Source organism: Eumetopias jubatus, unplaced genomic scaffold (assembly GCF_037043125.1).
Source record: "Eumetopias jubatus isolate StellerSeaLion01/CBP00866 unplaced genomic scaffold, mEumJub1_p1.0 scaffold_9, whole genome shotgun sequence".
Taxonomy (NCBI): Eukaryota; Metazoa; Chordata; class Mammalia; order Carnivora; family Otariidae; genus Eumetopias; species Eumetopias jubatus.
Window position 1 is genome coordinate 36,085,595 of NW_028274815.1, and position 26,882 is coordinate 36,112,476.

General features: G+C 50.7%; 1 protein-coding gene across 1 annotated transcript; it reads right to left on the minus strand.

The window, feature by feature from the left end:
- Nucleotides 1-149: 149 nt before the first annotated feature.
- Nucleotides 150-26,202, minus strand: MALL (mal, T cell differentiation protein like). The gene is made up of 4 exons (XM_028117264.2): nucleotides 26,076-26,202; nucleotides 5,076-5,243; nucleotides 2,995-3,117; nucleotides 150-721 (listed from the first exon to the last, which is right to left on the minus strand). The coding sequence occupies exons 1-4, from the start codon at nucleotides 26,181-26,183 to the stop codon at nucleotides 659-661; spliced, it is 462 nt and encodes a 153-aa protein (XP_027973065.1). The 5' UTR covers nucleotides 26,184-26,202; the 3' UTR covers nucleotides 150-658.
- Between the last annotated feature and the right edge of the window lie 680 nt (nucleotides 26,203-26,882).

The window sequence follows — 26,882 nt, forward strand, 5'->3', positions numbered from 1 at the left end:
AAGATCTCCCTTGGATCCCAAAACTAGGGAGGAAAGGGAAGGGGGGAGTGGGATGGTGGCGGGGGGGGGGACAGTCTGGCTCGTCCCTGTCAGCTCCCCCGGGGGAGGGGAGAGCGGATTTGCACCACTGCTCCAAAGCAAAGGTGGAACCATGCCTCAGGAACAAGGTCTGTGGGTCTTCTTCAGATCTGAAGGCATCGACAGCACCATTTTGATTTTAACAAAACAAGAATGAGGGTTCCCTTAAACCTGCTCCGGGGGAACCTCACTCCTGAGGCAGAATCCCCAAACCGGTGTGACAATGGCAGATCTGGGATTCTCACCTGTGAGGACTTTGGATATCGGTTTTCCAGAAGAGTGAGGTTCCCCGTCAGAACGGACAGTTACTTTCCCAGGCAAAAACCAAACCAACCAAACAAACAAGCAAACAAACCCCCCAGCTTTTTCATATTCGCCATAATGAATTAAAAATGTCCAAACAGAGATGGCAGAGTGCGATTTCATCACTCAGTCTGAGAAGCTGGCCTGTCCAGCCTGTTGATGTTCTTGCTGCTCTTCTGTTTGTCATCCACATGGTGAATGTTGAGAGCGACTTTCCGGAGCCCATCATCCCGGTGTTGCTGGAGCGCTTCTCCCCGCGGCCCGGCTCCCTGCCTCTTCAGTGGTAGTAGATGCTGAAGGCGTGGAGGATGTAGAGCAGGGCAGTGATGAAGGCGAAGAACTGGAAGGAGACCGGAGGCCCCTGCATTAGCGCTGGCCAGGGCCGACGGCCGCCCCCACCCCTTCCCTGCAGTCTGGGAGGCCGCATGTCCTGACCCTGCTCCCCCTGCCTGCCCCATGCCCGGCCAGGCAGACACCGCTGGCCCCCCTCTCCACCCTCCTTGATACCTGCCATCCCTGGGCACCCTCCTGGGTTCCCGCTCCGACTCTCCTGGGCACACATGTCCTCCTGAACCTGGGCAGAGAGCAGGCTCGCTCAGTCCCTGCCCCGGGTCCTGTCTCCTTCGCTGTCCCCTTACCCCAGCCAGTCTGGACTCTGATGACTTCCCCCACATGTCCACCTGGTAGCCCAGGACCCTGCATTTGCACGCCTGCTTGTCAGCTCCTCGTCAATGCTGCGGAGGCCCCTCCAGCTCTCAGTGGTCCAGACTGGACTCCTGAGCTTTCCTCCTTAGCCTCACCAGCTCAGGGGGCTCCAGGACCCCTATCTCATCCCGCTGCCTGACAGAAACCAGCCTGATGCCTCCCTCCTCGCCTCCCCCCCCACGTCCACAGCCATCCCCAAACTCGTCTGCGTGTACTGCCTGACCATCCCTTGTCTCGGCCGCCGCCATCCTTCGCCAAGACCTCTCGTGGACTCGACTTGCCCACTTCTGCTCAATCTCCCCCTCCATCTGTCCCAAGAGGAGGATGTGATTGCGCTGCTCCTGACATACGTTTGAAACTGTGTGAGGAGTCCCTGCTTCTCAGGATAGAGGCCATTGCCCTTAACAGGCCTCCCAGGCCTGGAGGACCATTCCAGCCTCACTTTGCCCCACTGTCCACTCACACCCTGTTCTCATTTATTTGTTCATTTGCTCATTCAACAAATATCTGCCAAGCGCCTGTTATACTTCAAAAGTGACGGTAGCCATAAGAGTGAACAAAACATTCAAAAATTCCTATCCTCACGGTGCTTACATCCTAGCGGCAGAAGCAGAAAGTAAGCAAGATAAACCAATAGAGGCGCAGGTTCGCTGGGGATAAGCGCCCAGGAGAAAAGGCGCCAGAGAGAACACAGGCCTGCTGGGGAGGGGGAAGGGCAAGCCTCACCGAGAAGGAGGAGAAGGAAACCGGGGCTTTGCCTCCTGGAGCAGGGCTGTCCCTGCCAGGGAGAGGCGAGAGCAGGTGTCCAGTGTTCAGGCGCGGCTGGAGGAGACCAGCGAGGCTGGAGCAGCTGTCGGAGTGGGGGGCGGGCAGGAGGAGAGAGGCCAGAGGGCACCGGGCCAGACCGCGGAAAGGCGGCCGCGTGTGGGTCTTGCTGGAGTCAGGAGTTTAGGGGAGTTAGGATAGTTTGAGGAGGAGGGAAAGGAGGCAGACAGGCTGGAAAGGCCACCCTAGTGCCTGCCTGGCACCCCATTCTTACAGTGGAGAATGGCTCCCCACGCCGCACCCCCTCCTCCTGCCACCTGATCCTTGCAGGAGCCCCCACACTGACGCAGGACGTGACCTTTCTGGTCCCAGCGACTGGTCGCTGTTGGGCTTACGCCCAGTGCGCGTGTTAGATCCTTTCTGAGAAGTGTTCAAAGGCAAAAGAAGGAAGGTTAGGCCACTACAGAGGAGGAAGGTGCTGGCTGTGAGCAAGCTGCCACGTGAGGGCGCCATTCCCCCACGGGAGAAGAGAGGCTGTCAGGAAGGCGGGCACTGGCTGAGTCTCTGGTCCTAGCGGACCTAAGGTCTTGGCGGTCCTGCTCTCCCTACAACTGGCTGGACCACCTGGCCCTGGATTCCATCAGCCCACAGTTAGCCCTGTGCACTGACGTCACTGACACGAAAGGACCCTGGCACAGTTCGGCCATGCTGAGGAATTTGGGTTCCATTCCACAAGCAGTGGGGGCCATGAAAGAATTTTCAATAGGGGAGAAAGATGCGCTCCAGTTTGTGTTTTCGAAAAGTTCTGAGGGCGGTATAGTGGGCGTACGAGTGAGCAAGGCTGAGGTGGGAAAAGCAGAAAATGAGAGATGACATCTGAACCTGGGCTTGGTACCCTTCGAGCTTGCACACGGCTGTTTACATGTGCATGTGCGCACACACAGACACACACACACACACACACGGACCCAGATACACACACATAGAGCACATACACACAGACACAGACAGACACACACACCTCCTCCTGTCCTCCGAGGCCCCATCAGCCTGAGGCTCGGGGTCCTCTGTCCGCAGGAGACAGAAGGGAGCCCCTGTGATGTGCTCCCCACCCCGCGGCTCTGTGTCCCATCCGGCACTCACTGAGGCTGCGGTGTTGATGAAGTAGTTCTTCAGGTCCTGGGTCTCAGAAACGATGGTGGCGTGTGCCTGCAGGACGGCAGCACTCATGTACAGGATGCCCGTGGTGCCGTGGTACAGGCTGTCCTGGAAAGGCAGAGGGAGGCCACGGCCAGCGTCATGGGGGCACATAAGCAGGTGAACACTTTCCCCTTGGCCTATACAGCCGGGAGGAGTGGGCCAAAGAGACCAGCCTGCTCCCAGCCTCCTGCTTTTTCCTTCTGCAGTGTTTCTGGTGAACTATCGATGCAGTGAACCATAGTGGATTAATAAATGCCAACAGTGATATCAATACGAGCCAGCATTTGGCTGAGCGCTTACTCGTGTCAAGCCTTTCTCACGCACCTCATGTAACCTTGTCAACGATAGGGTTGGCACTACTTAACGTTAGTGCCATTTTGAGGAAATAGAAGCTCAAGGTTAAGGTCAATGAATAAATAGCCAAGTCAGGATTTGGACCCAGGCCAGACTAACTCCGAGCCTGTGCTCTTAACCATTAGCATTATGAAGACCTGCTATGTGCCGGCCACTGTCCTACAGTATAGGCACAGTGCCTCATTTCATTCCCACAGCTAATGTCGTAAGGCTGCTGCCGTTATTAGCAACCCCGACGTGCAGGGGATGGGACTGGGGCTAAGCCAACATGTGGTGGAGTTGGTAGCGTCAGGCTTATCGGACTCTAGATTCCAATGGTTAAGCCTCTCTGCTAAATGCTCAGCAGTGTGCTTTCTTCAACTCGAGAATGTCAGGCAGTCATTAAAAAGGGTTATCAATTCTGGAAGGAATGTCATCATTGGCATTTTGCAAATCGGCATTTTGCAACCCCTAATGAGATATTCGGTTCGGGAAAAACTCATTAGGGGATGAAAAAAAGCATTAGGGAAAAAGTGGCTGGGGGTAAGTCTGTCATGCTGGAAGAGGGGCCACCAGCCACCATGTGTGATGTGACCAGAAACCACCTAATGAAACGCTGTTGCCAGAAAGGTTCACCCATCTTCAATTCAGGGACTTGGAGGAGCAAGTCACATCATACCAGGAAGAAGCTAACAGACAAACCCCAAACGTCGGACCTTCTGTAGGACAGCTGACCTGCCTTCTTCAACCAGTCACTGGCAAGAAGAGCCATTCTAGGTTAAAGGTACCCAAGAACCATAACTACCAAGAGCAACACGTGGCCCCTGTGAAGATCCCCATCAAACAGGCCAACAGTAAAAAGCCATTTCAGGTGTAACCAGGTAAATCTGAATATGGCCTGGGTCTTAGATGATACCAAGGAATGATTGTTAATAACTTTATATAAGCGTGATGATGTAAGAAAGTGCGCATATTTTTTTGGAGGCCTACTGAAGTGTGTAGAATGGAATGATATGATGTTTTGGGTTTGCTTTAAAATTCTGTAGGAAAAAAAGGCTAGGTGCAGCAAGTGTGGTAAAATGTTAATAGTACAGGAATCTCAGGGTTGGTTACTTGAGGGTCCATAATATGATGTTCCCTACTTTTGTATATGTTCTTAATTGTTCAATACAGAAACATTTTAAATGGTTATCAAGACGATGTGATATGAAAACAATTTAATGACATAATGTTAATGAAAGGATTGATATCCAAAATTATTGGATCAGTGTGATTGTATATACAGTTTACATAAAATTTGCGAGGAATAGAGGAATCACTGTGGGACTGGGGTGATTTCCCCCCCTACTACCATTTCCTTCAATGCTGCTCCAACGATTTAAACATAAATAAAATTTAAAGGGAAATGAGTCAGGATGTGCTTGATATCGAATATGTATATTCCTAACAAGGCAGACAGTGGAGGAATACAATGAGACATTTACTGTGGCAGAGGAGTGCTTTCACTCTGGCTTACTAGTAAACACATTCAGATAAAAAGTCTTGGTTCTGTAGTGGCCCAGCCCTGACAAGGCCTCTGGTCGCTGGTCTCTGGCTCTCCCTCCCCGCCCAGAAGGCCCCTCGTCCTCACAATACCCAGGACGGGCATCAGGAGGAGCCCAAGGGCCTGGGTCCCTCCCTCTGGTTCTTACCAGGACTCTCCAGGACTCGAATCTTTTGTAAAATCCAAACAGGTAAGACATCAGGAACATCAGGGAGATGAGAAACGAGGTGAGCGCCACATACATCACCCATCCTTGCAGCAACGGGTTTGCTACCTGGGTGGCAGCTACCAGGATCCAGACCCAGCACCCAAATAGCTGTAAGAAGAAACCATAAAAGAAGAGCCTTGTGTAGGGCATACTTCGCTTTACAGGGCATCTGTCTTCTCTTCTGTCTGGATAAAAGCTCTTCAGGTGAAGTTAGGTGGGAATCAAGAGGGGAAGGAAGGCTGGCCCTGGGGGAAGAGTAGACTTTTTTTTTTAGAAAATTCAAGTGGTTAACACAGAGCTCACTGATGGAAGGACTTGGGTAATTTGGCCTGTGGATTGTGTCTTCTTGGCCCAAACGATGTTAGCATATACAGTTTTGTTTTTTTTTTAAGTGGATTACCTCTCTGTTTATTTTTATTTATTATTATTTTTTTAAAGATTTTATTTATTTATCTGAGAGAGAGAGAATGAGAGAGAGAACATGAGAGGAGAGAGGGTCAGAGGGAGAAGCAGACTCCCTGCTGAGCAGGGAGCCCGATGCAGGACTCGATCCCGAGACTCCAGGATCATGACCTGAGCCGAAGGCAGTCGCTTAACCAACTGAGCCACCCAGGCGCCCCTAGCATATACAGTTTTTAGAAACATTTCTGAATAAGTTGCCAACATTTAAAACAGGATATTTCACATGAAAAATTCAGATTTAAGACATTTCTTGAGAAATCCATAGTTCTAGTCACAGTGAACACATTGCCAGGCCAGAGTAGGCTAAAATGAGTTGTGACTGTTTCTTTAAAAAAGGACCCGGCGTCCTCAGGGGACCACCTCCCTTTTACCCCCAACCCCACACCACTGTGTGGCATGTTTTCTGTTGCTCACTTTCACTGTGGAATATTATTTCCTTTCCCTGGCTCCCTTCACCCACTCACAGTGCCTGCCTGGCCCTGTGGGCATTTGGTTTGGCCCCCTGGGTTATAGTACTTGACACCCTGTGGTCAGGTACCAGTTGGGCAATACCATTCCAGTTTAATCACCTCTCAGCCCTGTCCAGCCTTTTATTATTCCCTTGCTGGAGAAACCAAACCTTCTTCTCGTTCTCTCTGGGCTCTGCATTTGTTTGCTTACCCATGCTGGTCAGCCCACGGAAAGAACTAAATGTCCACCAGAAAGCATGTTCAGTTAGAGGCCTGAGGGAGAGGGTCAACTTGAGCACCAAGTGGTTTTGTTGTTGTTGGTTTGTCTCAGACTTTCTAGGCTCCTCTCCTTCCTGGGTTCTCCTTAGGATGTCCTTGTGAGCCTCCTTGGTTCTCCCTCTCCTCATTCCTGTTAAATATGTGCTTCTAAGCACGCTATAGACTCGCGGTCCCGGGCCTTCAGTCCCACACAGCCACTTGCCCACTTGGATGTCTCTATTTGGATGTTCCACTGCAGGGCCAACCCTGCACTCGCTGGACCTCGGGAGTGAATGCCTTATTAAATTTTGCACCCTGAGCACCACATTTGCCCCCACCCCAGGCCTGGCTTTGCCCCTCAAGCTCCTTAAATCCAACAGATACAAAATCTGAACTCACTGCCACTCCCCAGTTTCCTCAGAACCTATTCTCCTCAGCACCTTCTGAGAATGCCCCTTCTGAGGGACAGAGTGATGGGATTGGGAATGAGTGTACTGAGACCTTCAAAGATAGGGAATAATGTTCTATTTCTTACACCGCCTAGTGGGTAATTTGTTCTTTTATAAAGCAATAAAATAACTTTGCAAAAAAAAGAATGTGTTGGACTATGAGACAACTGGAGATTTGGAGTGATGGGGAGAGGGAGCCGTCTTTGGCGTGGAGGAAGCACACTACCAGATTTTAAAACTTTCTGCAAAGTTACAGTATCAAAAGAGTTGTCAATGCAGGTGGCTCACATTTCTGCCCATCTCAGGAGATAGCTCCTCCCCTTCCCTAGTTCTGTCACTTCCACACAAATTTTAGAAGCTGACTAGTCAGTATCTACAATATCCATCTGTTAGGATTTTGTGTTAAATCTATAGGTCAGTTTGGGGGAGAACTGACATCTTTACTACGGTATGAACATGGTATGCTTCTCCAATAATTGAGATGTTCTTTGGTTTCTTTTATTGATATTTTGTTCTTTTTAGCATACAGATACTATATACACTTCCTGTATTTATCCCTAAGTATTTTATTTTGGGGAGCTATTGTAAATAGTCTTGCTTTTTACAAATTTCATTTCCCAATTTTTCAATGCCAATAGACAGAAACGATCGATTGTTTTGTGTGTTAATGTTGTATCCTGCAACTTGCTAAACTCAAACTTAAGGGTTTTTTTGGTTTTTTTTTGGTTGTCGTTTGGTATGTTCCTTGGGATTTTCTATGTATCTCATCAGATTTTAATTTTTTATGATTACAGATAAGATTGAGCTTACTTTTATGTCTTTCATCTTCTGTAAAATTTTAAATTGTTTTTTATTCATTACAAATTTCTTGTGGGTTTGCCTTTTCCTTATTGAATCAGAGTAATTCTTTCTAATAGTGTGGATCTCATTGACTGTTATAATTATTGCAACTATATTCCTCCAGGATGCGTCTCACACATTTTATGATGCCTTTTGATGAAATGAGTTCTTAATTTTAATGTAATTGAATACGTTCATCTTTTCCTTTACAGACTGCGCTTCTTTGATGGAGTTTAAGAAATCTTTCCCTACCTTGAGTCATGAAGATATTCTTGCATCTCAGATACTCCTTCTGGGATCACTTTCTTTCTTCCTGCGGTACAATCATTAGTAATTTCTTTAGGAAAGGTCGGTTGGTAGTATTCAGTTTGATTTGTCAGAAAACGTTATTTTTCCCCCGACAATTGTTTCCTCTCAGCACTTCTAAGCTACTTTCCCACTGTGTTCTACAACTTTCTATATTATCCCATTATATTGCAGCTGCCATTTTTGCTGCTGAGAGGGCAGCTCTCCATTGCACAGCAGCTCTTCTGGAGGAATCTGCCTTTGGTACCCGGGCTGCTTTGGGAGTCTTCTCTCTGCCTTTGGTGTTCTGCAGTTTGTGCAACAGTTATACAATGTGTTGAAGTGTGGGTGTCTTTGTATTAATTTCGCTTGGTATTAATTTCATATTCAGTATCTGATCATTCCATTTTCTCAGTCTCGGTGCTTGCTTCTGCAGTTTCGAATGACTGTGGAGGTAGCTCCGTTCTGAATGATGCTGTTAGAGAACTTCTGGCCTAAGCAAGTCCACATAACTTCTATCTAGCTCAGCTGAAAGATATGCAACATTCAGTTCTGATTTTCATAACATATCCCTGGCTTCATGGGACTAGCAGTTCTCATCTTACAAATAAACAACACGTAGACATAGGTGTTGCCTGTGAGGCTTCCACTGCTGTTGTTCTGGGGAGGAAAAGCACGTGTGCATTTATAGAGACTTCATAGGCTCTTTTATTTTTTTAAAGATTTTATTTATTTAGTTGAGAGAGAGAGAGAGAAACAGCATGAGAGGGGAGAAGGTCAGAGGGAGAAACAGGCTCCCTGCTGAGCCGGGAGCCTGATGCGGGACTCGATCCCGGGACTCCGGGATCATGACCTGAGCCGAAGGCAGTCGCTTAACCAACTGAGCTCTTAAGAGAGAAGGAACAGGAGGGGAGGAGCCAAAACAGACTAAGAGAGTGACCGCAAAGCTCTTACTGGACTGGACAACACCTCCAGAAGCTTGGCCTTCACTTAAAGCACCAGCTCTGGGGGCACATTTCCCCAGATCTTTTTTATTTTTTATTTTTTTAGAGCGAGCGAGAGAGAGAGAGAGAGAGAGAGAGAGAGAGAGAGAGAGAGAGTGTGTGTGTGTGTGTGTGTGTGTGTGTGTGTGTGTGTGCGCGCGCGCGCGCGCGCGCGCGCGCACGCGTCCTGGGGCCATGGGGCGGGGCCAGAGGGAGAGGGAGAGAGAGACTCTTAAGCAGGCTCCACACCAGTGCGGAACCTGATAGGGGACTCAATGTCACGACCCTGAGATCGTGACTTGAGCTGAAATTAAGAGTGGATGCTTAACCACCCAGGCGCCCCCACATTTCCCCAGACCTTAATAATCAGTGTGCACATGAATTTTGGAAATCTTAGGTTGGGCCTGGGACTGCCAGTGAGTTGGCCCGCCTGTCCCTAAGAGGGGTTGTTGAGGGACAGAAGCCACCGTCCCCTCAGAACTGGGCTCTTGCATGTCGAGCTCAGTGACAGGCGCTGCTGGTGCTTTTGGGCACCTGCCAAGCATCCTCCCTACCAACACTTGGGACATGCATAAAAATGCTGGCACACTGTCAACACCCAAACAATGCTAGCTCTTAGTGGGAATGGTATTTGGGATTTAGGGGCTGCACCAGAACTTGTAAAATTTTAAGACTCACATTAGACCTCTGAGGGCAGAGAATGCTCTGTGCCGTTCACTGCTGCTATATTCCTGGTGCTTAGCACAGGGCCTAAAACAAAGTGGGTGGGGATGGAGTCAAAGAACATTCTTTAGAGTGAATCAGTGAGGACACTACCACCACCTCACATTCACCAGGTGCTAAAATGCATTCGCTCAGATGGCCTCATTTAGTCTCTACAGCAATTCTAACTCCTTGCACTTCCCTTTTTTTTTTAGATTTTATTTATTTATTTGAGAGAGAGACACAGCGAGAGAGGGAACACAAGCAGAGGGAGTGGGAGAGGGAGAAGCAGGCTTCCCGCTGAGCAGGGAGCCCGATGTGGGGCTTGATCCCAGGACCCTGGGATCACGACCTGAGCCGAAGGCAGACGCTTAAAGGCTGAGCCACCCAGGCACCCCTCCCTTGTGCTTTCTGAGACCAGAGAGCTGCCACTTGATTCCTGCCCCTGATTATTGCCAGTTCACCTCTGCTAGACCTGGGGGTGTGTGCCAGGGTGCCTCAGGGCCACTGTGCCCGTCAGTGCCTGCGAAGGGGTCCGCCCCTGCCCCCCTCCTACCTTCAGAGGCTGCCCTGGGCAGACATTGCCGAATGCACACTATTTACATGTCGGTGCTAAATTCTCACCAGTGTGTGAGGTGATGCCGTACTGGAGAGGCCTGAGCCTGAGGTCACACAGGACGTGGGGTAGGACAGCTCTGGATCTCTTCTCACATTAGAGTTCGCCCCCGAGGGCAGGGGCCTCTGAGCATTTGGGTATCTACTCAAATTGCATGAGAATCTTCCGAAATGGCTTTAGTGTTGCATAATCAACGTGACACAGAGGAATGTTATTTTTTTATTTCCACACCCTCTACCTTCTGGACAGAAGGAGGGACCAGGGCCAAGGACAAACTCCAGGTAAATTTAAACCCAGTATCTGTTACCTTATTTCTGCCCCAAGAAGTCTAGGTTGGATTCTTTATGGGTAAGGAAGTTTCAAGTAGTTGTCTTTACTTATTTATTTTTTTAACTTATATTTAGCTTTCCAAATTTTCTTGGCAGGCTAAACTGCTCTCTTATTTTAACCTTCAGTTTGTATTTCCCAAGAGCAGGAGATATATTTAGATGTTTGGGGCTGGCCCTCAACCTGGAAGAGTATTTGATTATAGCAAGATATTGGGATGGCGCAGATTCCAAGTACAGCTTTGCTCAGAATCTGTTTCTTACGAATAAACACAGATTATTGTCTGTACGTCTTCCAAAGGCCAACCTGAAATTTGAAGATTTCTCTTAAGGTAGAATGGAGCTTAACATTAAGTTTGGCCACTGATTTTTCCTGGGAGCATGGCGAATAGCTCCCTCGGGTGTAGAGAGCTGGTTAAAGCACAAGAATATAGGACCGGAGCCACAGCACCTAGCTCGTACTCTGGGAGAAATGCTGATTCCAGGGCCGGGGCAGAGAAGTTGGGCCCGAGCATCTTATCACCCCAGACAGTGAGAAAACTTTCAAAGGCACCTGGGGTTAGGTCGGGACGATTCAGAAGGCTCTTGCTGACCAAAGATGGGACAATATGAGCTTCAAATAAGGGTAACAGCTGTGGATGGAAATATATCAACTAAGTTGGAATCCATGAGTTGAAAATGATACTTTTAAGAAAAGCCCTGTTTGGGTCACTTTGGTGGGGGGGGTGCTTATTATTTTGGAAGGCAACTGTGCTCATCATTATATCATCAGTGCTTATTAATTTGAAAACTGCTTACCAGGAAAAGAATCAACAAAAAATATGGCGTAGGGGTAAGGAGACTCTAAGATACATGGATGCCCGAGGCTTCGGCTCAGAGCTGCGCTCTGAGTTCTGTTACTCCTGGGCTCTTTGAGAAATCCCCAAGGTCTGGATCTTGCCCCAGAGAAGCCTGAGCCGGTGAGAGAGGCGGCGTTGTTCAAAGTTCCCCAGAGGGTGCAGTTTGGACTGAGAACCCCTGGAGCCTGTCTCTTCGTTTCCTGTCCCCTCCACCTGTTGATGTGGCTGGGCGCGCAGCACCGTTCCTCCCTCCGGGTTCCAATTCTAGCTCGGCCTGCTGGGCAGATTACTTGACTCATCGGTACCTCCATGCCCTGGTCCATCAAACAGAGGAGCTGGGGAGTGCCTCTTTCATCTGGTTCTTGTAAGAACTAGCTAAGTCCTCTGAGCACACAGCGAGTCCAGGGGAACCACTGTTGGCCATGTTAGCCATAACCATTCGGAACGGCACAGAAGACGGGAGAGAATGTTCCCTGAGAAAGACCCAGAGGAGGGAATGTCCAAGGCCAGGCTTCCTGAGGGGGGAAGGGGGAAGGGAAGTTCACTTCTGGGAGAGCTGGGAGACCAATCAGCTGGGTGAGTGAGAGAACATTCAGGGGGCACAGATCCTTTTGGAGGAGTTGATGAAAGTTTTGGTCACCCAGAAAGATGTACCTATGTACATGCATGATTTCTGTCCACAAATCTGGGGACTCACAGACCCTCAAAGCCCACCTACAGCTCCCAGGTTGAAATCCACTGCCATCTCCAGGTTAAGTAACAGTACCATCAACTGCTGTATTATTTTGACAATATCAATCAAAACATTAAATACACATATTGTTTGATCCAGTAATTTCACTTTTTGGGATCTGTCCTATATATAACGCACAGGAACAAAATGATGAATGTACGAGGTTGTTTATTGAAGCCTTGCTGGTTACAGAAAAGATAAGATACCTCCTAAATGTTCATCCAGAGAGGACCAGTCAAAGCAATTATATCTGCACAATGGAACACTCAACAGCCTTCAAAAAGAATGAAAAAAACCTTTGTATACCAAATGGAACAAGCTCAAGAACAGTATAAGGCACAGACCAGCATGCCCGTGTGCTATGATTTATGTAGAAAAAGGAGAAAATGTGTGTGTGTGTGTGTGTGTGTGTGCGCGCGCGCATTTGTTTACAGACGCCCAGAATATTTCTGGAAGGAGACCCAATAAACCAATCATGCCTCAGGCTCCCAGGAGAACTGCCTGACAGGGTTTTGAATGTTTAAACTAATCTGAAAAAAACCCTAATATTTATATTTACAAAGAAAGAAAGAAGATGCTGTGCTGGATGATGGAGGCTGGCTTCAAAGGTCAGGACTTTTGAATGGGAGAGACAGGAGAACCACCGGTTCTTTGGGGAGAATGAATCTGTCCACCCAGGTAAGAGCAGCTGGGAGCTGAGGCCTCCAATGCGCAGGGCTGGTGAACGTCATGCCCTGAGAGGTTCTAGAGAAAGGCGCTGCCCTAGAGATGACCCCATGTGAAAGGCGAAGGAGCGTCAAAAGGATGCGAGGTCTCAGATGTGCACGGCCCAGGCTCCCGGCCAAGGCAGGGCGGTGTGGACTCGGGCGGGGCAGGTCAGGGACTGTGAGCCAGGGAGGAGCACCAGGGCGATACCCCGGTGGCAGGTTTATCTGCATAGCTGGGCAGTATCTCAGCAATGGCGGGGCTCCCCACCAGCGCTGCCTTCCTCTTTTTGCCACCTGTCTTCATTTTCAGAAAGCGTTGCCTCTCCTTCCCTTCCCTGGAACTTGGGGGAACGCAGGCTCTACCACAAAGCCTCAGAAACTTCAGGCTGGGAGGGAAAGGCCCAAATCAGGACAGTGAGGCCCAGGAGGTCAGCAGTGCCAAGTGATGTTCTGGCCTTGCCCACAGCGAGACCCAGGACTCCCTGAAGACTCCCTCAGGATAAAGTAATCCATAGTGCCCCACATTCAGGAACCCTTGGCCCATGAGGTGTAAGTGCAGGGTCTCTTGGCCATCGTATACCCCGCTTTTAGAAAATTGTATAAAATACAAAGAACAAAATTTACCATCTTAACCATTTTTAAGTGTACAGGTCGGTGGCCTGAAGTGCATTCCCAGTGTTGTGCGGCCGTCACCGCCATTCCTGTCCGGATTGCTTTCCATCTTGCAGAACTGAAAACTCTGTGCCCGTCACACACTAACTCGCCATGTCTCCCCTCCCCGCAGTCCCTGTCCTATTTATTTATTTATTTACTGATTTTTTACTATTTAGGTTTTTTTAAGTAGGCTCCACACCCAGTGTGGAGCCCAAAGTCGGGCTCGATCTCACAACCCTGAGATCAAGACCTGCGCTGAGATCAAGAGCCGGATGCTTCACCGACTGAGCCACCCAGGCGCCCCCCGTCCCAATGTCTTTTCTCTACGAATTTGATCACTCTAAGTACATCATGTGAGTGGAACCGTATAGGATTTGTCTTTTTGAGACTGGCTGATTTCACCGAACCTAATGTCCTCAAGGTTCATCCATGTTGCAGTCCGTGTCAGACTTTCCTTCCTTTTTAAAGACTGAATAATGTTCCGTTACGTGAATATACCACATATATATTTTGCTTATCCATTTATCCGTTGATGGAAGCTTGGGCTGCTTCCACTTTTTGGCTACTGTGAACAGCGCTGCTGTGAATATGGAGGTACGGCTATCTGCTTGACGCACATCCTTTAAAGGGAGAAATAAGACGAAACCCATCCTGGGACTGTGCTTTGGACCCCATAATTCTGGTGCAAAATACTCCTTCAAACAGATACACCCCGTGTTTGTGCCACTGTGGCTGGAGTGGGTGTCCCTTGGGAGTGTGACGCCGTCAACTCAAAATGCCTCAACTCCACAGTGATTTTAATGACTCAAACCAAAACCGCGTGGTGGGAGGTAGAGCTATTACTATTTTTCAATTGGAAGATTTTAAATTGGTTGTAAAAATAATTGTCACAGTAAAGGAATTTTTTGTTATGTTACCTTCCCTCCCAAGCCTAGTGCTAATGCATACATATTTTCTATAAAGGCATAAAGTATGATGAACATACATTTTGTATTCTACTTTTAATATTTTGTATTTTGCTCCATGGCTTCATAATAAAATTGAATCTTGTTACTCAAGATAGTTCTAGAGAGTTGGCCGGAACACTGAATCCGTGAACACCGAACCATTGCTCCCAGGGTAAATAGGAGTTAGATTCCTGCAAACCTCTGGCCGCAATATTTTCACCAACTGATCAACACATACCTTTATTTTAGGTGTGTTTCTCTTTAAAGACACCTCATGTAATAGATAGTGTTGATTCACTAACCCTGAACTCTTGGCCAACAGCACTATGCGCATATCGGACATGTGTTGTCTCTGAAAGGCCAATCACAGCCTTCCCGAGCTGAAACACTAGACCGAACTTCAGCACTAACTTAGGGGCTATTTTAAGCAGCAAAATCACCAACAAAAAGCACAAAAATACGAAAGACGTGGCACCAAACTTTGAAAAGGACACTTGTTTGCAGTGCGAGAGCTGAAACAAGAAAGGAGAGTGTTAGCTTGTTCAGCCTCAGGTGGGAACATGCATATCAGACAACCCCAACTTTTTGCTGCTCTGCACACAGAAGTGCTGTGAGTACTGATTTGCGGGTTTCAAATAAACTTTAGTGAATAGGTAAATTTGCAAATACAGCATCCGTGAGTAATGAGGATTGACTGTACTTTTTTTTTAGAAAGAGAGAGAGAGAGCCCGAGTTGGGGCGGAGGGGCAGAGGGAGAGAGAATCTCAAGCAGACTCCCCACGGAGCACAGAACCCGACTCAGGGCTCGATCCCAGGACCCCAATATCATGACCTGAGCTGAAATCAAGAGTCGAACGCTTAACCGACTGAGCCACCCAGGCGCCCCAAGGATTGATTGTACTTTCAAAGCCATATAATTACATTCCACCAAGTCGATAAATGTCATTTACCCCATTAGGCCCCTGTGCAAGTATGTTGGCTATCTCCAGCTTTCCCCAACATAGATAATGCCCCAGTAAATAATGGTGCAGAGATGGCTGTCTCCATCTAAATTGTTTCCTTAAATTCCCCAACTGGGCTTACTGGTAGGAGGTGCGGGCAGGAAGGGGATGTAGCTGGTGACTTTCCAACATTAGCTAGGTTTGTCGCATGCCCTGGCTGGGACACTTTGTGACTGCATCCAGCCCTTCCAGGGGGAGGCCTTTGGGGAACCCCTGGGAAGGGGTTCCTTCTGCCTAAGGAGACCCAGATGAGATAGTCCCCATTCTCGCTCTGGCCACTGCTGTGTCTGGTATTAGGCCTGGAGCTATGAAATGGAAGAAGAGAGAGGCGGAGAGCAAAAGCCTGGGCCCTGGGGACACAGCTATGCTGCTGAAGGTAGAGCTGGCGGGTCCCAACTTCCTAGCAGTGACATAGTCGGCCTCCCTTCCATTCAAGCCAGTTGGAGCCGGCGACTGCCCTTGTTACAGCACTGCTGAGGACCAGCTGGGACCCGGGACCTCACCCTCCCTTCAAACACCTCGCTGGCTCCCGGTGGCCCTCAGACCAAACTCGGGCCACGGCCCAGCAAGCCCAGCCTATCTCGCCCTCCCTACTCTGGGCCAGTCTCCCTGAGCCCCTAGGCCTGGGGCTTCCCAACGTGGGCTGAGACTCATTCGTGGGTGGTGAAATCCACTTAGTTCGTTACCCACAGCATTAAAAGATTAAGTGAACTAGAGATTACCAAACAGGAGTACACTGCCCATGGGAAAGGGAAACAGTGTCCTGAATCTGCTGTTTCATTACACACATACACACCCATGTGTACCGGGTTGCCATGAAATCTCTCTCCTCTGTGGGCCACAGTCAGTGTATAGAGACCCGTGCTTCAGGACGCCTTCCTTCTTCTAGCCAAGGGCCTCTGCCTGTGCTGGTGTGTGCCCCTGTCCACACGTCCTTTCCTCCACGACACTGTCCCCAGTGGGAGCCCACAGCATGGCTGCGGCTGCAGGAGCCCGTCGGGGACCTGGGGGCCACACTGGGGTCTGCGTGGGCAGCGGGAGCCTGGGAGAGGAAAGGAGCAGAAACGCAACCGACAGGACAGGGGAGGGGCCCTGGGGTGTCCCATTATCTGCAGTGACTGGAACTCAGTGTGGAGGAGCCAGGGCCCTCCCAGCTGGGTGGTGCTGGCCTCCTCTAGGGCACCTCGGGGAGCCAGGCGCTCCTGGGCAGCTCGGAGACCCCAGTGCCCACACGGGTGCTGTCTACAGCCCACGAGGCGGCTCCGGTGCCCGAGTCTGCGGCCTGGCAGCCTGTGAAGCTTCTGAACAGGAATCCTTCCCTCCTTCGTACAGGGGAGGAAAGCTGTTCTGAAAGCCCAAGTGACCTACCCAGAGTTACCCATGGGAGCGGGCCAGGCCTGGATCGGACTCCCGTACCCGCACACATCTAGCATTGTATGGGAGTTCAACGCTCCATAATTTCACCTAGGACACTTCCAAACACTGAGTCACTACATCCTGATTCAGAGTGAGAATTTTCTCTGTGGCTTTAAGGTTAGCAGGAAATTGTGGCCCAGGCCCCCTGGCCTCCGGTGAGGGCCCCTGTCTTATCCGGTCCACTCCAGGAACAATAGTGCAGGCCAGAGCTCCATCCACCACCGCTCCTGGCAGAATGAGTCGTATAAGGAGCCCTTGGTACCCACAAGTGCTCTCAGGACGGGGCTGGCCGCGGGCCAGGGAAAGTCTGGGCCTACCTTGGGGTGTGTGCTCGGGAGGGGCAGGATGCCACAGCCCAGGAGGGGCTGGTGAGTCAGCTGGGCCTCCTTTGCCTTCCTCCCCTCCCTCCGGGTTTCCTCCCCCAGGACCGCGCCCACCCATTCAGACCTCGGCACCCCCACTGACCCAGCTTTTTATTGACTGAGCAGTACAGATTTATAGAAAGTACGATAATAAAAACATTCTTATCCATCCAAAGTCTAAAGAGCTTTTCCTTCTTGTCTCTTAAAATAAAACAAAACAAAACTAAGAATTTTTAGGGCAAAAATTCTTCTACCCTTTTTTTTTTTTAATTTGTGCACCGTAGACAAGTTAGAAAGTAGAGATAAAAGATGGAAAAGCAGATAAAGGCGTCCCATTCCCCAGTCCCCATGGTGGCCTGGTGGACAGGCCCCCTCCCACCTTGGTCTCTTTCTCTTTGGCTTCCACTATGATTATTAATCTCATGTCCTTTCACATGTTCCCAGAAAGTCGCTCTATGAGCCCAGGAGTTGGGCTCGGGGGAGGTTCCCCCACCTCCTCCTTCCCTTAGGGAGCAATGGCATGACCAGTGGCCATGATCCTGTTCTTCGTTAGGCACTGAGGACCCAAGGACATCGCCATTCATTCACTCTAGTCCTCATTGACACCAGCTCAGCACCCCCCACACACACACCTGTCTATGACCAGACCTTTGAGGACAGGACCCAGACCAGGATCACCTCCTCCAGGAAGCCATTCTTGACTGCCAAGCCCCCAGTGCACCACTGGGTGACCTCCCTCATGGTTATTGTCTCTCTCCACTGCCTCTTCCCCAGGCCCCAAGCTCCTGGATGGACACTGCCCTGTGGTTTTTGCGTCCCCAGTGTAGGGCATGGAGCCTGCACAAAGCAGGTGCTCTGTACATGCTGCTGACTTGAGGAGGAGGCAGGAGGCGGGCTGCTGGACCCTCCCCTCCCTGGCCGCTCAGTCTCATTTGCCTGGGCCTGATTCCCTTGCGGGTGGCACCAGCTGACACCTTCAGGGCTTGCCACTGTGACCCAACCACAGACTGGCACTGCTGCCAGGAGCCGGGACAGAATGAGGACAAACACCCATCTGTTTCATCCCCACCCATTTCCTGCTTCATTACCTCCCAGGCTCTAGAAATTCTCCAGATCGGCAGCATCTTCCCTCAGAGAGTGAGAGGATTTCCTGGGAGGTGTTTCTACCGCTCTGCCTTCTCCCCCAGCACGTAGGAAGGACTAGACAAACATGCTGTCAGAGAGGATGATGTTCAACCAGACACACCACCCCCTCCCACATCCATCCAGCATCCCCTGGGCAGAGAGAGGGTGCAGCTGGGCATGGTGGCAGGGGTGGGCTAGGAGCAGCTTGGAGGCAGAAAAGCAAAGCTCAGAGAATCCCTCCACGGGGAGGAGCTGAGGCGGGCTCCCTCGACATAGGTCGGAAGACTCTGGGGTCCCGAACCTATGACATCTGGCCCCACTTTCTGACACACCTGGGACCTTCTAGGTATAGTCTGAGGCAGGAGGGTGGGGACTGTGCTTCAAGAAGCTGTGGAACCTGGGTATAGGGCCAGGCCTATACCAGAGCGGACATCTACTCTGGCTGAGACAGGAAAGATCTGACCAAATGGTGACATCTGAGGGGCAGGGCTGTCTCGCAGGGATGGGAGGATGCGAGGGAGGGGCTGGGAGAGACGAGAGGGGTAAAGGCCAGGGAACCTGGGTGCGGCTCCTCCACCCCTCCCTCCTCTGAACGGCTTCCTGCTGCTTGCCAAGCTGGACAACACTCCAGAAACTTCTCCTGCCTCCCACAGATCTGCCTTGCCCCAGGGGAAAGTTCTCTAGGCAAAAGCTCCTGGAAGGGCGCTGGCAGCAGATGGGGCACTTCTTACCTGTGAGACTGCTTATCTGGGGCTCCCTGCATTCCAGCAGGTCAGAATGTGCCAGGCTCCTCCCTGCTACCCAGGGAGGACCTGGGTTATTTCCTTCGGAGCACCTGTTAGTTAAGTGAAATTCTCCTGGTGGGCTGACCTCCCAGCAGCAGCTGCGTGCCTGCCTTCTTGGAACTGAGAGAGGCCACCGGTTCAGAGAAAGCTGCGTGTGGTTTGGCCAGATGGTCAGGTGAAGGGAAGGACCAGAAGTCCAGACTCAGGCAGAGGGGAGTGTGCAGATGGGGACCGTGCCAGGTAGTTGCCAGGGTCTCGCAGCTCCAGCCCACCCTCCTATGGTCTGGTCTGCTCTGTGACAGGGGCTGGAGCTCTGTAAGCCACAATGCCCAGCTCCCTTAGAAGCTGGATTTCTGCTAGGATCTGGCAATGGTGGGGGGGCCTGGAACGGGAGGAGAGTGGCGGGGGCTTCCTATTGGCTGGTCCACTCCAGCAGCAGCAGAACTTCGCTCCAGCCCCAAGGGCCTGTCTCCCCCCACTGCTGTGTCCACTGCCTCAGAGCACCCCTCCTCAGGGGCCAGAGACGCAGCAGGCCGGTCTTCCCGTGGAGGCCCGAGCACTGGCCGCCCTCCCCGGACCCCAGCCACCTCATGTGCTTCTTCTCTGGCCGCTTCAGCATCTCCTTTTCAGCTTGGTGGGCTTCTCAACAGTGGCAGAAACAAGTCCCCATACAGCATCCCCTCCCGTGCCCTGACAGCACCCTGACGGTGCAGCTCCATCCGCCGCTCTCCTGGGCTAGTCTCCCACTGCCCCATGAGGCGTCACTCTCCAGAAGGCAGGGCTGGTGTCTGTCTGCCTTCCCCGTCTCTATAGCCCCGTGCTTGGCACAGAGTCGGAGCTCAGGAAGTACTTGCTGAGGGAATGCATAGGATTAAAACATGGCTGTCTCCTCTTTCCTCGCAGCCGGATTTCTTCCATCTGTTATCCTCCTGGTCAGAGGAAGTGCTCGTCTCAACAAGCACACATCTAATCCCTCAGTCCAAACCCTTCAAGAAGGCCAAGACCCCGCCTCCAGTAAGCTTATCCTGACAACTCCCGAGCTTCCAGAGCCTTTGGCAGTTGGGGCGTGCACCCTGGCTTTTCACTCTTTCCTATCTTGGGGTGTTCTCCATGTGCTCAGGCGCCACTCTTTTTGAGACAGGGTTCCTGATTTACATTATCCCCCTTCTTAAGACCTTCTCACTCTTGCGGCCCCGGAGAGTAGAGCACGGGGCTAGAGCCGTGATAGCATCCCAGTGAATACCTGTTGGTTCACAGTTGGAAGTTGCTCACAGGAGACCCACACTTTCTAAGAAGAGGTCTAGACGACCAACAACAAAATACACGGGCTCACATTTCTAGAACGGTTGCGATGTGCTGTCGTGTCCTGGGAATGTCCTTGTTGAACCCCCAGAGCTGTCTTATGAGATCTTTACTGTTCCTCTCTCCACTGCTGAGGCTCGGAGTGCTTAAGGCATCTGCCCAAGTTCTCACTGGGATGACACAGCACAGTCAGGCTCTTGACCCTGTACCAACTGATTCTACGTTACTGAACCCGAGCACACCGGGGGCCTTGAGAGTGAGGGTGGGACCGGGGCAGGGAGGCCAAAGTGGGTCCAGGCAACGTAGGGAGGCTGACAGCGACTGCCTCGCACATTGCCCCTCCCATCCTTCCCTCCCAGGGCCTTGCTCCTCCCCGGCCCCTCGCTCTGCGATCTTCCTTCCCTGTCCCCTGCTCTCCCTTCCAGCGAACATCCTGGGGCATGAGGGTGGGAATCAGTGGTACCCTGAGCGTGGAGATCGTGAGCTCCCTCATCCTGCAGGAGCAGGCTGGGGGGAAGCCGCATGGTGGGGAGGTGGGGGGTGAAGGGAGGGACAGAAGCAACAAAGATGAAGTAAAAAGGGTAAACTGAATTAACTTTTGGGTAAATATTCCCCACCATCCCGAGATCACGACCTGAGCCAAAATCAAGAGTCGGACACTTAACCGACTGAGCCGCCCAGGTGCCCCTCAGACAGGCTTTTACATGTAAACGGAGTAGTAGAAGAAGCAGGCTGAAAATCAGGGGAAGCTGGGGATTTAAGTAAAATATAAAGGTGAGCTTCCCCAGCTGAAAGATTCTGGAATAAGCTTCTAGGGGAATCAGAGTATTTCCCTCTGGCCACCGTGCAAGAGAGTTAAGAAGCTGAGAACATCAAACACCAGAGTGTCTGAATTGTTTCACCTTTTAACTGGCTGACTAGAAATCTTCTTAGCTGTTTCTTTTTAATTAAACATTGAATCAATTAAGTTAACTAATGAAGAGATTAAAGTCAAAAGACATCTTGGACTCTGTTTCATAGAGCACTCCCCAGGGCATAGTCGCCTGGGTCAGCTCTCAGCATCGTTGATGAGTCAACTCACACCACACAGGCCGTCACCATCCCCTAGCCACCCGCGCACTCTGTGCTCTGGAGAGCTGGCCTGGGGGTGGGGGGCGGGGTGTGCGGTGCTGGGAGTCACGTGGTCCCCAGCCCCGCCCAGCACTAGCACCAGCACCGGCAGGCTCTCACAATCTCTGAATGAAAGACAGACGGAAGACACCATGTCTGTTCTCACCTTAAAATGCACTGTTCCACACCTGGAGATTACATTTCGAAATTAATACCATTTTCAAGTGAGAAATCTAAACTCAACAGTAAACCGAACGAAATACGGATTTTAGTGTTAAAATCTCAGAAAGTCTCCTCCATTGCTGGTAGGAATGTAAAATGAATGGTACAGGCACTCTGGAAATAAAACGTGAGCATACACTTATTATACAACCCAACAATCACACTCGGGCATTCTCCCAGAGGGGTGAAAATAATACCCACACTAAAGCCTGTATGTGAACGTTCATACGGCTTTATTCAGAAGAGCTAAAAACTATAAGCAATTACAGTGTGTCTCAACGGGTCATTGGTGAAACAAGCTACGGTACATCCATGCCATGGAAATACTACACAGAAATCAAAGGAACTACTGACACACACACAACTTGGGTGGACGTCAAGGGCGTTATGCTGTGTGCAAGAGGCCAATCTCAAAAGGCCACATACTCTATGACTCTATTTATTTATATAACTTTTTTAAAAAAGATGTACTTATTTATTTTAGAGAGAGAGAAATAGCAAGCATGAGCAGCGGGAGGGGCAGAGGGAGCGGGAGAGAGAATCTCAAGCAGACTGAATTGAGCACGGAGCCCGACGTGGGGCTTGATCTCACCACCCTGAGATCATGACTTGATCCGAAACCAAGAGTCAGATGCTTAACCGACTGAGCCACCCAGGCGCCCATATTTATATAACTTGAAATAACAAAATTATAGAGATGAAATTAGTGGCTTCCAGGGGTTCTGGAGGGGATGAGGGAAGACTGGGTGGGGGTTGGGTGACTGTAAAAAGGAAGCAGGTGGAAGATCTCTGTGGTGCTGGAACGGTTTTCCTGATTGTGGTGGTGACATGAATCTACAGGTGTGAGAAGATGACATAGAAGGGTGGACAACATACTTGACCAACATTGCTTACTCGGTTTTGATGGGACTAGCATTATGAAATCACTGGGGGAAGCTGGGGGAAGGCTATGGGAGACCTCTCTGAACTATATTTGCAACTGCCTACGAATCTCTAATTACCGCAAAATAAATGGGGTTTTTTTTTTTTATGTGCATTTTAATGTTTAAGAGTCTAAAATAAAGCAACCTAGGCAAAGATCTGTACGAGCAGGGTCCAGGGAACATGCAGATCCTCTTGCCACCCTAGTTTGTCACTGTCGTTACTGCACAAGAGCCTGAGACAGTCACCTGCTGCTGTCCAGACCTCACTGTGGGTGCTGGGCAAACAGTGGCTGGACGGAAGTGAGCCTGCAGACACCACTTATGTCCACCCCGGGCCACTCCTGTGGTCACAGACCACATCTGAATGCAGGTATGGAGTTCACTTGCTAACTGCCCCTTTTTGCTGGCCTGAGCTCCTGGTTTCAGAATCCACTCTCTGGACTCATGTCCTTAGAAAAGTATATGGCTGTCTATGATGACTTAGGCCACCAGACTGAGAATCTGCTGGGATCCCAAGGCCTGTTGCTCTGTGGTCAGCCCCAGTGTGAGGCAGCAGGCAGCATGCCCAGGTGACTAGGGACAGAGGGGTTTCTGGTGGGCTGATTCTCACCCTTCTCTCCAGCCCAGCATATCTTCCGCTCAATGGGATCAGAATCAACCAACCAACTTGATATTCTCCCTCCTCTCCCGTTTACCTCCCAACCCTGGCCCCAGATATGAGGCAGGCACGCTTGATTCTACAGTCTGTGCTAGGAACACTCACTTAAGGAAAAGATGGTGCAAAATAGCATGTACAGAATAACCCCATTAAATACTTAACATATGTGTGTATATATGCATATGCATATGGATTATATTTATTATTATCCATACATATGGATCATATTTATTTCTATATTTTCTAAGTATTCCACAATGAATAAGGATCACTTGTGAATTAAAACTGAAGTTGTAGGGGCGCCTGGGTGGTGCAGTCGGTTAAGCGCCCCACTCTTGATTTCAGCTCAGGTCGTGATCTTGGGGTCCTGGAATCGAGCCCCACGTCAGGCTCTCTGCTCAGCATGGGGTCTGCTTGAGAGTCTCTCTTCCTCTCTCTCTGTCCCTCCCACTCATGCTCTCTCTCTCTTTCTCAAATAAAATAAATCTTTTTTTAAAAAAAAACCCTAAAATTGTAAATAAGGAAACATCAGACAAGGCCGAATGAAAGGACATTTACAAAATAACTGATCGCTGTTCTTCAGAAGTATGAAGACAGACTGAAGGAGACAGAGGAGGTAAGACACCCAAATGCAACGCCAAATCCTAGACAGGAACCTGGACCAGAAAAATGACATGAGTGGGGGAAATCAGCACAATGTGAATGAAGTTTATTAGAACAGTTGATCAATGAAAGTATCCGTGCTAATTTCCTGATTTTTATAGGTGTATTACGTAAGATGTGGACTTTAAGGGAAGCCGAGTAAAGAGTGTACGGGAACGCTCTGTCCTATTCACACAGCTTTGCTATAAATCTAAAATTACTTCAAAAGAAAAATAAATGAAAAAAAAAAAGAAAAATAAATGAGTACAATTGAGCCAATGACAACATCCCACCCCCTAGAGATACTTAAGGCCCCAGCCTAAGCCTACAGGAGCCCAGCCTCGTGGGGCTGGATGCATGCGATGGCCCCTATCACGACAAAGTGCCCCCAGGGGGTTTCCTGGCTCTGTAAGCCCCTTCCCTCCAGCCTCCTGCCTGCTGGGCTCTCCTGGACTCCAGGCCTTCCCTGTTCTTGGCCCCCAGCCTGGAAATCCAGCCTGTCCTTTGAGGTCCAGCCCCAAAATTGATGCCTCTGTGGTAGGTCTGGACCCCTCCCTGACTTGACAAGGTCAGACCATCTCTCCTTGCTGATGCCACAGCCCAGGACAGTCACCGCCTCAAGCATAGGCTGACTGTGGAGGAGTGCTCGGGAATCTTTCTCCAGCAGACGGGGCACCTGGGAAGGCAGGACCCTCTACCAGGGGCTTGCAAGATTGACATAAAGCATGTGCTCGGTACAGAGTGGTGGCAAGAACCACAATCCTGGCAATTCATGTGGTTGTTCTGAGGTGAGGGACACGCCCGGGTCCGGGCACAGAGAACTTGCAAGAGCACTAAGATGTCATCAGCCTGGCAGGATGCCCATGCTTATGTTCCCCCACCTGCCCCCAGGGGGCAGGCCTGGCAGAAACCTGCCTCTTGGGTGGGGTTTCAGCTGGAGCCGCCCAAATGCTGGGCCCACCCTGCCTGGCTTCCTTTCTTGGTGCCATCAATGGGTGCGCTTTAACCAGTTTGCCACAGGGTCACTTGCTCAGGCCCAGCCTTCAGGCAAATGACGAGAGAGGGCCGGTCAGGTCTGATTGAAAGCTGGAACCACCTTCCCCTCCCTGGCCCGGGGTCAGCACTGCCAAATTCAGAGCTGTTAAGAAAGTGTTACCCACAAGCTAGATATTTTAGGACGTGTTCAAAACACGAAATAAACTCCTTTGCCCTGAATGGTTCACCAGATTTCGGTGTCCCCATGAGCAGAGAGGGGATGGTGGCAGCTGGCTCAGATGGGCACTGTGTCTACAGGGCTCTGCAGACTGCAACATGTGAGCCACCCCCGGCCCCTGGCAGGGGTTCGAGCCGCAATCCAGCTGCAGGGCATCTCAGAGAGTGTAACGCAGTCACAGGTCCCTGTGTGCAACCGGGGCGGCTCACACAACTGTTTTATGGCAGATGTCACGAGCTACCTCTTGCACAGAGTCTATAAGTCAAAGTTTAAAGTCAGCTGACATGACAGTTAATACTAGAAGACCTCCTCTCAGAAGGAAAGACAGAGTCCCCCCCACCCAACCGTTTTGAACTTTAGAAAAGCAGAAACAAGCAAGTAGTTGGAGAAAAGAAACCATATAAAAGTCCATTTCCAGGGCACCTGGGTGCCTCAGTTGATTAAGCAACTGCCTTTGGCTCAGGTCATGATCCTGGAGTCCCGGGATCGAGTCCCGCATCGGGCTCCCTGCTCAGCAGGGAGTCTGCTTCTCCCTCTGACCTTCTTCCCTCTTGTGCTCTCTATCTCTCATTCTCTCTCTCAAATAAATAAATAAAATCTTTAAAAAAAAATAAAAGTCCATTTCCAGCATCTTCCTGAGGACCCAGGATATTTTAGCAGCATCCCCCCCGCCACCCTTCACCGCCCCTCCGATCACCAGGTGGCCTGCCTGTCACCCACGGCGGGTGGGTTTGTTTTGGAAGGAGGAAACCCACCCATACTGCAGAAGTTGGGAGGAGTAGCACAGGGAGGGATTAGGGATCATCCCAGCTGAGTCTGAGAGGTGGGGGAGATGGGAGACCCACAGCTGCTCCGGCCCCTGCCCCCCCCAGGAGTGCCGGCTTCTCCTGAGCCCTCCCCTTCTGCAGGTGTCCCACGCTGCAGCACTCACCAGCTCGGGCAAGAAGAAGGCGTAGGGGATGGTGAAGAACAGCAGGACCCCCAGGGGCACTTCGGGCGGGGCGTAGCTGGTGGCGGGCGGCAGGTCCGGGGAGGCCATCTCTAGCCCAATGACTGGTGCCCTTGGCTCCGCAGCGGCTCGCCCGCGCCGGCCCAGTCAAATATCACCTCCTGCCTGACACACCCATCAGACGTCGCCTGGGAGGGAAAAAAAAAAAAAAAACGTTCCAGCCGAGCAGGTCCTTCCACTGCTCTGGCCAAAAGCCTCCCCAGTGAAATGCAAATGTCGATTCGGCTTTGCATCAGATGGGCCTCGGCTCCCTGGAGCAGAGCCGCTGGGCACACTGAGGCACGGAAGGCAGAGACTCTCTTCCTACACTTAACCCTCCTCAGGAATTTTGAATCCGGGAGCATATTCACTCCAGGGGATACCAGCTACAGCCACCACCCTTCGACCGTGTGGCCAGAGTCTAGGCGAAGTCTTGCTCTGACCAGGACTGTTTATTAAGGGCCGACTATGAGCTAAACAATCTGCAGGCTCCCCACAGCCATGCTCACAGCTACACCATCTCTTTCCAAAGTGAGGAGGCTGAGAATCTGTTAGGTTAAGTTAAGGACACAGAGCTGGTCATGAATGATGTTGGGTCTTCTATCCGTCCGCCCCTGCTGCCTGGGTCCCTCCTTCTCCATTCCTGGGGGCCACCCTCCGTCTCAGAGGGGGAGAAGCTGTCCTCACTTCCAGCTCCAGTCCCCAGGAAATTGGCATTTCCTTCTCTCCTTGCATCCCCTTCCCCACCCT

What these genes read in the sequence shown, in the direction of transcription:
- MALL (XM_028117264.2), bottom strand. Translation starts at nt 26,183, where the DNA reads ATGGCCTCCCCGGACCTGCCGCCCGCCACCAGCTACGCCCCGCCCGAA. An exon ending in CCTTCTTCTTGCCCGAGCTG is followed by an intron (nt 5,244 to 26,075) that starts GTGAGTGCTGCA and finishes TTCTTCTTACAG; the next exon opens with CTATTTGGGTGCTGGGTCTG. An exon ending in TCATCAACACCGCAGCCTCA is followed by an intron (nt 722 to 2,994) that starts GTGAGTGCCGGA and finishes GTCTCCTTCCAG; the next exon opens with TTCTTCGCCTTCATCACTGC.